Raw genomic sequence first — 12,150 nt, forward strand, 5'->3', positions numbered from 1 at the left:
CAACGTTATTGTTTGGCTAGTACCAAGACCATGTAGCTTAAGAGTTGCTGGTAAGAATTTTAAGAACAATATTAAAAAAGTATAAAAGGACTTCTAATATATTGGTAAAAACATGGACATATGGTACATTAGATAGTGTAAAAATAGCTAAAAGTGGGGCAGGAAATAAATAAGAGCATATACAATTACGAGTGTTAAAAACATATCTTTACATAAAACACTCAAGGTTAAAACAATATATATATATAATTTTTTTACATAAAGTGTGGCATTAGCCACATGCTATGATTGAATTGTCTTTCTTCCTATATTGTGCATTGTCTGGGACTTTAACTATGCAAACCAACAGAATGTCTGTCTAGAAATTCTAGGAATTATCAAATGTATTTGTAAATAGTACATATTTTTCAATATAGTTTGTCGCCATATGTATGGTCTATTAATTTTCTGTAGTATTTTAAAAATAAAAAGAATTACAATCTAAATTCAATATCATGCTGTTTCCATAAGGTTTTTCGAGGCTACACTACTTGAAGGAAGGGAACGCATTCTAGTCCTATCATAATACTTATTTAAAGGAGGTCAACAGACAACAGATTTAGCACATTTTATCTGGTGAACACCTAGAGTGAATGACCCTAATTATACTTTTCTTTAAGGTTTATACTTGTAAACTCTGTACAATTGTAAAGGTTGTCACAGCTTCCTGATATGATTGATACAGTTTGGCCCTTTAAAACTTTACAGGCGTTTTTTAGGACACTGCAAAACATTAAAACTTTTTAGCTTGTATCTGGTAATTTTACTTGGCAATTGTTCAGTAATGAGTCCTTTTTTGTTTGATTTGCCAAGAAACAGTTGTATTGGTAATCTGTCTTTTCTCCACTCATTGCGTTTTGACATACCAAGCTTTTAATACAGGTTTACATACTTTTAATTTTGTTTGATATAAATATGTAGCTTAGTGTTATGTTCAGTTAGTCATGGAGCATGCATAATATATGAATAAACAGGAAGCAAATACATTATGTATGATTATTCTGTTTCACTCCAGAGATAACTTACTGTATATTTCTATGCATTATTGCACAAGGACTGATATTCTAGTGATTGGGTGCCCTGTGCCCAAATCGCGAACTTCTGACTAATTGGCAGGGTTCTGAATAACTTGTACACCTCAGCAGAAGTAAAGAACCTGGGACTTCTGTTCAATGGTGGTCATCCCTTTGCTAACTAAATTAAAACCGTATTTAAAGGTATGAATTTGCAGCTGTGTCTTCTCCGGACATTTATCCTTGTCCTTCATTCTTACACACAGTGTTTTTTTCTGTTCCGACATTCTTTGACTACTGCAGCATCCCCCAGAAGATTACTAACAGGCTCCAAACACTTTATATCCTGGTAGCCAGAGTCTGCCTTAACATCCAGTAGGTGGACTGCATAAAGCCTGCCTTTTAGTAACTCGACTTGCTCCCAGCGGACACCAGGATTACATTTAAAGTTCTGTGCTTCATCCCCTAAGCTAAATAGGAGAAGGTCATGAACACATAGAACCAAGTATGTTAGTTCAAGGGCTGAGACTCTGGAATGCCCATAACACCATTCTGAGAGCTTAATTCAACTACATAAAGTTGGAAAATTTCTGAAAACTGGACTTCTCAAGCTTGCTTTCAGTTGAACTCAACATAGCACAGGGGTTGTATCTGAAGAATATTGGATTATATTACCTCCCTGACCCGATCAAAGGTTCCACCAAGCCATCAAGTTTGACATTCTCTTTCTCAGTGCTCTACAAAAGAGGCACGCAGCGCAGTACAAAACTCCTAATAAATGTAATTTTATTTTTTTGCATGTGCAGAAATGTAACTACATTGTAGCAGTTGTGCATTTTATTGTCACAGTCTTTGACAGGCATGGTGTATTCAAAGTTGCTACCTTTTTTACATTATTTTTAATGATAATGGTGGTCTGTGGCTGGAAAACGTTTTTCTAAGGCCTCTGTTCAGCTAAATGAGCCAACCAATGAAATCCTCTAAAATTGTTTGCAGTTTACAGTTAGGGTTGTCTGGCCAAGCCCTTCTACACAGCATGATATGCAGTATGGACAACCACCTGTACCTGATGTTTTAGTGTAGTAGAACAAAGATAACTAGAATAAGTCTTTATATTAATTTTGATAGCGTCTCATTTTGGAATACAGTGTCAAAATCAAACCTGCATAATTCTCAGAAGAGAATTTATACTTTAGCTGTGTGAGAATAAAAGAGCTGATACACCTAACTAAAAGCTCTCAGTTCAGAACATATCAGTTTGTGGTATTTTATTTTGTTTCCAAATTTCTGAAAATAGAACAATTTAACTCATATTTTCCAATTGCAAACTCAAGCTATCTAAACTTCCTTCACTTTTGATAGACTACAATATACTGCAACCTTGCATCTGTGCACAGCCACATTTTCAAGGTAAGGCCTGCAGAGTAGTCGGTAGGAGTGGTATAGTGTAAAATTCTATGACTATTCAAGATTTCGCTTTGCTTGTGCTGTAAAGTTATTATATGTATAGAATGTTTAATGTTAGGACACAGTGTTCCCTTAGATTATATACTTGGTAGTAAATGCCCAGAGTTAAGTTTTCTTTGTTTGTGCATTTTATTCAGTTTTGTTGAAGCGGGGTTGGTTTGCATTTTGTTGTTTTTGGCTGTGCATTACAGTTGTGTTCCTGAAAATCGTCTGCAATGTATCTTACTAAGCACTTTTGTTGCAGATTGTGGCGTCCGTCTTGTCTGCTTTGAAGCAACTAAAATAGTTGAAAGACCTAATATAATCCTTAAATTACAGTTTAAAAGGTAACCTTTTTTTCTATGTCTTTATTGTAGAGTCAAGGCTAGAGGGTTGGCTTTCCCTCCCTGTCCGAAATACGAAGAAATTTGGATGGGTTAAGAAGGTAAGAGGCTAAGCTGTCTGCTGGACAATAATGTTAAGTATTGTCTGAATCTTATCACACCTCAAGAAATGGTTCAAAGAAATCTACCTGCCCCACCAACTAATCAAACCCTTTGCAAAGTTGAGTTCAAATTAATTTAAATTTTCTTTTCCTTTACCCAATGCGTTTTTTACTGTTTCACATGTGTTGGTCTGTTGTAACCTTTCCCAGTGGAAGCATGCAATCTATGCTTAAAGAAGTTGTATGTCTAAGCTCAGTGTCACAGTTTCTTAAATTCATTTTCTCTGCAAAATTGGCATTTTCTACAATACAAAACAAAAGGTGCTAGCACTTATTTGGCTGAGATCGGATTCCCAAATAGTTTTTTAGTGCTAACACAGTTAGGCACAGTAGTTTGAAATAACATGAAATTAACATAAAAAGTGCTTTCTTCTTCAATGAACATTCAAGCTTTCTTCTAGCACCATGTGGCTGGCGGAATGTGGGCAGCTTGAGCTTTGCCTTTTTTTGTAACATATAATTTATTATTTTTTAGCATCATTAGGTTTGAATTGGCTAAAAGTTTGTAATAAATGAAAAGGTGTTCCATTACAGACTGTGAGTCTTGTTTGGAACTATTGTTTAATTAACTATCAGAGATCCCCTGTGAGGGCCTAGCCGGTCTTACTAAAAGCTCAATTTCTCTTCTGATCTAGGGAGGACAATATTTTATAACTGTTAGGTTACTACAACTTGCTGAGACAGAGGTATTTTCTGCCTAATGCCGCTAGATTATAGAGATGATACTTGTCGTTCTGTGGTTACAGTTGACGCAATGATATATTTGTCTTCTTATGGACACATCTTCCCTCAGAGGTGCGAGTGAGCAGGGGGAGGTTTGAGGGTTGGTAGGAAAAGTTGAGGGTTCAACTTCCTCCTCCTACTTGAGAACCATAGTTTTATAACTACAGGGCATTTAGGGTGTTCGTTACAATGGCATAGTATTATCATTTGACGCATAACTCCTTTTTGTATATGTATTACGATTGCTCTTGAAAAACATTAACATTATCTTGTTACAAAGTTGTTCTAAACAGGGGACACCAAAATTGGTCTTGCTCAGGGCCCCAAAAATCCCTAAGATGGCACTGGGTCCAATGCAGGGATGACTGGTCTACCAGGGCTCTGGTAGTCGCGTCAAATGTACACTGGGCACATTTCATGAAGAGCAGTCTTTGCTCCACTTGGGCTGCAAAGTCCTAATTCATTCTAGTAATAGAAATAGACAATGGCACCCACTGGGGCACCTGGGTTTTTCAGACTTCAGGCACGCTTACCTTGTTAAAATCATTTCAGATTTCTGTTTTTGATAGAGTGGACGCACATTGGATCTCTGGTCCCCACTGAATGCCATCGGTCACTTGAGATCTGTGATAAAGGGTCAGGGTCCGCATACTTCTGCTATAATGCATTATCTCCAGAATGATAGGCCTTGGATAGATGATTTTGAAGATTCCAAAATCGGAAGGACCACAATCAGCCAGTGATACATTGACTCAATGTCTACGTGAAGCTAAAAAAGAGAAAAACTCTGGTTTTCGCTTGGCCAGGAATTGTGACATTGAAGGCTTGGACAAGTTGTGGAATGAGGAGTGCATAGGTACTCCAGGCTCCTCGTAGTCCTCATCCTTGATTGTCTCAGCTTGTGCTTGACACTCTGGGTGTTGAGACTAATGTTCTGTTACAGCTAGCAAGGTCCTCATAGTTCCTGAGCAGCTCACATTGTAAGGCTTCCTTGCCCATCTCTTCAGTCAGCTTTGGTACAGTCAGGTTTGTTAAACTGGTCTGGTTTACTCCTCTCTTCACTGGGAAGTCCATCATCTCGTCTTCCCTTCCAGGCAGGGCACAACAGGATGGCTCTACTGCCCCATGCTGGGCCCCATCCTTATGAGGCGGCGGTGATACTTCATCATTGGGTATCCTGCTCCTGGCGATGCACAGCAGTGTTCCTTCATCTTTCAAAGTAAATACAGTGAGCTTACAATGGAGGACCAATTCCTGTCCATTTAGTGGGAGAAGGGAGCTATGGGCCAGCGAGAAAGAGTTCCTCCTTTGAAAGTCATGGTCACCAATCCATGGCAGGACACACATTCTAAGGGAGTTTTACAAAGGACGGGAGTATGTACAAATGGTGCAAGGAATGTTTATTCAGGAGAAAAAACGCCAGACTTCAAATATGGAAATTCCTTTTGCCTGACAAAGAAGTAAATGGGCACTGGAATGTGGACTGGGCCCCATATAGCCTAGTCACCATGAGCAAGAATTAAGCTATATACATGCAGATCTCACAGCAGAAGTGCCAATTATTCAAACCAGTTCAGCTATTTCTATTGTTTCATGGCAGAGTTGTGGTGCTGATGCAAGTTGCATTCCGAAGCAAACATTTGCAAAGCAATACATCTGGCTTGCATTTTGAGTTCCCACCAAAGCATTTTTAAATCGTCTACTACTGTGTACCTTTGGGATAAGTAATTTAATGTGTAATACTGTACTTTGTGGATGTAAAATAGTTTCCCCTGCATTACACAGCAAACACTTCATAGAAGGCATTTTGATACACCAAACAGGAACGGCATAGCTTAAGGTGAAAGAGAAATTCTCCAGAGTACAAGCCTCTTTTAGTGGTAAGGTAAAAAAGCCTGTCAATCAGTTTCAGGGGCGTAGCTTCTGGGTGTGGGGGAGGTAAGGGTGCGATACCTCCCCAAATAATTTTTTCTTAGCTTAGTAGCCCTCAGTCGGGCCTGCTATCTGTATTGGATTTTCTCAGGATGAGACCCGAATGAAATACAAAACAGTGACCTTTGATGTAAACGAGAGAATCTAGGCACATTTAGGGTTTATATGGCAACTGACTTAGTTCACTAATGGCATTGTCAATGGGGGGCGAGCCATGAATCTTCCTAAAGGCTATCACTTTTAATAAATGCCTGTCGAGGCAGTGATATAATCAGATGTACTAAGGGGAAGTACTTACGCTTTTGAAGAGGTTGTATCATATTTTCACATTGTTTGTTACACAATGTACATGTCAAATGTTTTTATGGCTTGGCTCGTGCATTTGCTCCTAAAGCCCATGGCTCAGCTCTGGCTTGCATGAGCCCCCTTCTCGATTTGTAATTTGGGCTCAGTACATGAAGCCCTCAGTCTCTTGCTAAGATGAGGTGAAATGAACAGGGGCGTAGCTTTAACGGGGGTGTTGGGGATGTAACACTCCTCTAATGCATTCTTGGTTCTATAGTTGGGTTTGAGGGCCCTGAGTCAGGTCTGCTATGTCTGAATTGTTTTTTTCTCTTTTCCTGTATGTATATACATACTCATATACTTTTATGAGTTGCAATGTCACCCTGAGAGTTTGACACTGGTTAGAATATTTGCAAGTATTCATCCCATCACCCTTTTGGGTGTTTGATTGCCAGTAGTATGCCTGGACACTTGAGACTGGTGCAGCATTCCAAGCTAACTACTGCCAATGTTTGTGAATTTTAAAAGGTAGTAAGTCACCCATTCAAGGAACAATATATATATATATATATATGTTCATTGGCAGTAGTAAGCTTGGAAAGCTGCACCAGTCTCAAGTGTCCAGGCAAACTCTCAGGGTGACATTCCAATTCATAAAAGTAGCTTTTCTATTATGGGGGATATCAGGACTGGCCTCCAGTTGAGCAGACACTAACACTCACTTTGTTTGGATAACAATAAAATATTTGTGGCTCATTACCCCAGTTGTTTTGATTTAAGGCCACGTAGCCGAAAGAAATTATATACAGCAAATAAAACGGAGGTAGGGTGTTGTTTTCAATTAACCTTGAATGACTTTCATTGCAACTGTATCCCCGAAGAGTGTAGCTGTAATCCATCTTTTGGATAGTCACAAAATATTTCATCACGGAAAAAAAAACATTTAAAGTACAAAGATGGAATACAAGAACATAACCTCTTGTGTATTACTTAACCTTTTTGATCATATTTCTTTAATCCTCATGAGAACAAAGTTTGCTATTTTTCTTTATAGTATGTTGTTGTAAGCAGCAAGAAGATTTTGTTCTATGACAGCGAACAGGATAAAGAGCAGTCAAACCCATACATGGTGTTGGATATTGAGTGAGTATTTTGACAGAGCTTATTAAAACATATTATTATGATCCTATATTATGGCAAGAGCTTGTTAAAAGAAATACCCGTTCTACAGTTTTTAAAACGTGATGTTTTAAACATTTGAAGTTGAATATTAATCATTGTGTACATTTCTTTTATATTAGGAAACTGTATGCTTGTCGGTGTGTGTTATGAAACAGTTTCAGAACAAAATATTGGTTAATTTATACACGAGTTACACACAGGTTCTAGAATGCATAAGCGATTTTGGGCCTGTCCCTTAGATGCAGGCTACACTAGATCTCTCATTATCCACACATTGTATGATGCAGAAGGTATGGATTCATTAAAAATAATTGTGAAATGTTTCTATAGATGGTAGGGCGGTATAATAGAGCGTATAGCACCCTAGAGTATTGTAAGACTGTTATAAAGGTGTTTATGCTGAAACTTCGATAACTTTGGCTTGTTTTTCAAACAATAAGGCTGCATTTTATTAACGCATGACATTTAAATTTAGCATCTCTCTGTTACCTAGTCTGTAAGATCATTTTTCTGAGGAAAATAATTGTTTCAAAGTTATGAATCTTTTGAGTTCCTCTTTGAGAATGTTTAATCTGCGCTACATTATTTACTGATACATTGAGTCTCACTGTCCTCCAGATTAAGGAGATGCCGGAGCACTGGTAAGTGTATGAAACATTCTTGTTCAGTAAAACGCACCACATGCTGTTTCCCCTCTAGGACATGCTCTCTCCTATGCCTCGTCGTTACCTGCACTTAAGGTCATCCAACTGCAAAGTTCATGTTTTATGCCTTTTCCCCATCATTTTGTTTCATACTTCCTTAGATGGGCCTTACTTTTTGTTTTTGCTCTTGCCCTCAGCAACCAGTTTTAAGCAATACTCTCCCAATCATGATCCGCATTTCAGAAACTGACAAAAAAGGTTTTATTTGTGACAGTTGGAAATTAATAGAAATTCTATGCCCGAGTCTGGTCACCTTAGCCTCGCTTCCTTCTCAATGGCTTTTCTCCTGAGGGCTTTCTTCGTGTGTCCTGCCTCGTATGGGTTTATTGCACCACATATCATACAGGAGTTAATCATGAGAAAGCAGTAGTTTCTTTTTTACCTATTAAGGCGTGATGTTCAAATGAAGACGCCCCCTGGAAGTTTCATGACCCTGCTGTCTTCTGTTTAGCCAAACTGATTTTGCTTTACTGTATTTGCTTTTCCAACAAGAGGGTCTAGTTCTGTGTCTGTCTCTCAGCCAGAATACTGGTTCCTGCCAGCCTGGCCAGCAGCTCTGTGGGTCTGTCTGGCTTATTTCGATTGTGGTGCATGTTACTCGGATCACCTAAAATAATTCCACCAGAGTGTAAAGCAGTTGCAAGTGTCTGCGATTTTTCCACTTTTGTTTGTTGAATCACCTTTTAAACTCTCCTTTGCCCTAGTTGTTGTGCTTTTTTTTAGTCAGCATTAGATCTTTCATATATTCACATGCTTCAGTCATTCCCTGTAGTCAAGCTGGGACTCCCCAGTATATTTAAATAGCAGTAAACAGTGTAGACATGGTAATTGACTTGTCCAAACACTGTTTGTTTAGTAGCACGTCCACTTTTATTTGGAGCAACACAAACCTCAGCCAGTGAGGTGGAACCATCAGCTCCTAGAGGCCACCTAAACTCTGATTTCTACTGTACGTCATGTGTGAGGGACTCTACAGGCCGACCGAGCTTTGCTCTAGTCTTTCATTGAACTCAAGTCTATTACTTTTCTTGGCGTGCCGGGGGCCTAAACCAGCCCTATCATCAGCAACCAAACTCCTGTATTTTGGGCAAAATACTATTTTTTTCTGGGCCAGGGAAACCATTCCCTGCCAGTCAACTGTCACCTTTTCATCTAGTGGGCATAAGGTTTATTCTGATGAGCCACATTCCCAGTGTATTTGCCTTTGTCCTGTTCATAAGGCGTCAAGTTGTGATATTTGTAAAACCTTTACTGTAAAGGTTCTCAAGGAGAAGAGCTTGGCATTATATCTGATGGGAAAAGAGATGTTCACCCTCATAAAGGGGATGCCAGCAGGAATCTGCAGGGTCCTGCAGGGATCTGCTCCTAACCCTACACTTATAAATATTTATGTGCAGCCGCTGGCCTCTTATCATTAAGGAATTTGGAGTGTCAATCATCTCTTACGCCGATGACACTCAATTGGTTGTCTCCCTTACCCCTGAATCAGGATCCCAACATCAGCTGGCTCCTTGCCTCGAAAATGCAGCTCGCTGGATGGCGGATTGCTCATTGAAACTAAATTGAGGTAAAATCGAAATTATATTATTGGTGAATAATATAACCCCTCGGGGATAGTTAGGCTGGCCTGATTGTTTGGATACTCCATATTCTCCAACGTCCCCCATAAAAGTGTGGATATGTGACTGGATAGTTCCCCATCTATGGAAGCCCAAGCAAAATAAACGGACTTCATCTTATTTTGCTGTGCTGAGAACTTTACTTAAAATCTAAGAGTTACTACCTGCAGACTCTAGAAGAATTGTAATCGAGGCACTCAGTCTTTCCCGCCTGGATTACGGGAATTCTTTGTATCTGGGCTCACCTATAACGGTTATTCAGAAACTTCAATTGGCTCAAAATGCCTCTGCAAGGACCATTTTTAAGTTACCCAAATACTCCTCAGCTAAAAGTGCTTTGCCTCCTTGCACTGACTTCCAGTGGAGAAAAGAATAAAATACAAGCCACTATGCATGGACCATAGAGCAATTAACCACAGGGGATCCCCTGCTGATCTGGGCCTTTTTAGCGCCCTACACTCCCAATAGGATTCTGAGATCCACCAATGCAGGTCTTCTGAGGGTCCCACGTATTCAAAGAACCAGATAGAGTAGAAGATGTTTCTCACTTGTGTCCCCAAAATTATGGAATTCAGTGCCAACTGAGCTGGGAACTGAACCAAATGAAACTAAATTCCGAAATTGCTAAAAACGTGGCTGTACCCCAAGTAACCCTTAGTGTATAGCTCATGACTGTTCGAAGTGCACACTATTCAGGCAGCGCTGGGATGACTTCTTGTACCTATGAGCTCTTTAAATCCACATAAGATGAGATGCCCCCTCTTCAGGGGACAATTCTGTGAATAGTTTCCCACCAGGCACTCCCACGAAATCAGCACTTAAAATGGGACTCATGCAGTTTCCTGAACTTGATTTATTTGGTTCAGAGTTTGCAGCCACCTCCTCAAATACTAAGTAGGGAACAGGAAAGCATTCCATTTATCTGTCTACGGAAAAGATTGTGTAAAAATGTAAATCTAGTGATGAACAAGTGTCAGTGACAGCCGCATGAAAGACCTCATCGATGACGAGACAGTCCATGCCGAGAACGGCAACAACAGTACTATGTATGTCTTCTCTAGCACTGTTGCCTATGTTGATGGATTCGATTACAATGATACCCTTGATGTTGAGCCCGTCTACAGCAATGTTGATGACATCACCATCAATGTTGACTATAGCACCGTCCACTATTTTATATACTATACCTATGTTTTTACCTTGAAAGATGTCAACATCTCTTCTACCCCAAAGTCTGGAGGCTGAATAGAAAGAGGATGCTAGAGACCTCGCAGACTGCACATAGCCCAATGTAATTGATGTGTGCTATGTTCCATATTTTGAGGATGGAATGAAAGAGGACGAGTCTTTCGAAGAATTTGATTACCAGCAATATTATAGTTCACATATCTAACATTCGTTGGACTGTATTGAAAGAGGGAGAACTTACTCCAGCAATTATCATTGATGCAGCATGTACGCCTCAAACACAGGCTTTCTTCATCTTGCAGGAGGAGCTGTCTTGAGAAGACCAGGCTGGTTAAGATCTACAGCCTTCTGCCCTCAGGTCCAATCAAAGAATCTTGACAGGCCTGGTGATGGCCTCACTCTTTTTGGGTAACATGTAGATGAGGCTCTCCCAAGGTTTAAAGAAGACGGACAGTGGGACTGCAAAGGCGCTAGGTGTTTTACAGAACTTGTAAGACATTGGGTGAGTGGTTGAGGACTGTGAAAGCCCTACTCTGGTAACAACCACAATCCTTGCCAAAATGAACCACAAAAATCACCCAATTTAATAAGGAAATGTAAACATTAATCACCTAATTAATCTGTGCTTAACCTTCTAGTAGCTTGGCTCAAAAGCAGTCAATCTTAACTTAGAGGCAAAGTGTAAAGTACTTTTGCAGCTCACAAACATTAATAAAGTGAAAACACAGCACCCAAAAAATGCCAAACCAATTTAGAAAAATTGAGTGAAGTTTAATGAATGAAATGATTCCAAACAAATCAAATCCAATCATTAGAACTGGAGTTATGAATTTTAAATGTTTTAGTGCAAAATAGCGCCTAAAATGACAGCGCCAACTGCGTGGAATCTGGTTGCATGATACCGGGACAAATTCAAAAGTTAAGGCTGACCGTGATGGAGTGCGGGTTGGATACACAAGGTGGATTGGGCCCAGTCTTGGCTTACCTTTGGACTTAGAAGAAATTTTAAGAAAAGTTTTTGACAAGGCAGCAGACAATGGCACTGTGGAGGAGCCACTGGGTGTAGTTGCAGTGAAGATTTTTACCTTCTCCCCTTTTAAAAATCCAGCAGGAGGAAGCTGTAGCTGATGAGGGCTCCACTAGGCTGCATACTTTTGCCAAGAGGTCCCGCTGGACAGGGTTTGCTGCTGCAGAGAAGATCACAGCGGGAAGTCAGGCCTGCCGGCAATCCACTTCTGGCGAATCGCCTGGCAGATAGGTCCTGGTCTTCTGGCGGTTCTCAGGACACTTTTTGGTGACACGTTTTATAAATCCCACGTTTTAGGGTTGGGCAGGAGCAGCAGTTCCAAGGGTTCAGAATCTGGGGGCACAACTTGGGGAAGGGGGTGTAGGACTCAATCCAGCAGAGGCCAGCAGCAGAGTTCAAGGTCTCTGGAGCTTGTCATGTTCCTGGAGTCTCGAAGGCAAGCCAAAAAGTCCTTGTAGACATTTTTGGTGGTCCTGGGTTCAAGGAG

General features: G+C 40.1%; 1 protein-coding gene across 5 annotated transcripts in view; it reads left to right on the forward strand.

Annotated features, from left to right (window-relative positions):
- Positions 1-12,150, forward strand: part of ROCK2 (Rho associated coiled-coil containing protein kinase 2) — a 531,243-nt gene that overhangs the window by 462,656 nt on the left and 56,437 nt on the right. For all 5 annotated transcript variants that reach the window (XR_014962943.1, XM_085610696.1, XM_085610694.1 and 2 more), the window contains 2 exons: positions 2,876-2,943; positions 6,998-7,086. Coding sequence is in view for 4 of the 5 variants with exons in the window: in XM_085610696.1 (XP_085466822.1) it covers positions 2,876-2,943; positions 6,998-7,086 (157 nt within the window). In the remaining variant the exon portion in view is untranslated. The remainder of the gene's footprint in view (positions 1-2,875; positions 2,944-6,997; positions 7,087-12,150) is intronic.

This window comes from Triturus cristatus, chromosome 6 (assembly GCF_964204655.1).
Source record: "Triturus cristatus chromosome 6, aTriCri1.1, whole genome shotgun sequence".
In the NCBI taxonomy this organism is placed as follows: Eukaryota; Metazoa; Chordata; class Amphibia; order Caudata; family Salamandridae; genus Triturus; species Triturus cristatus.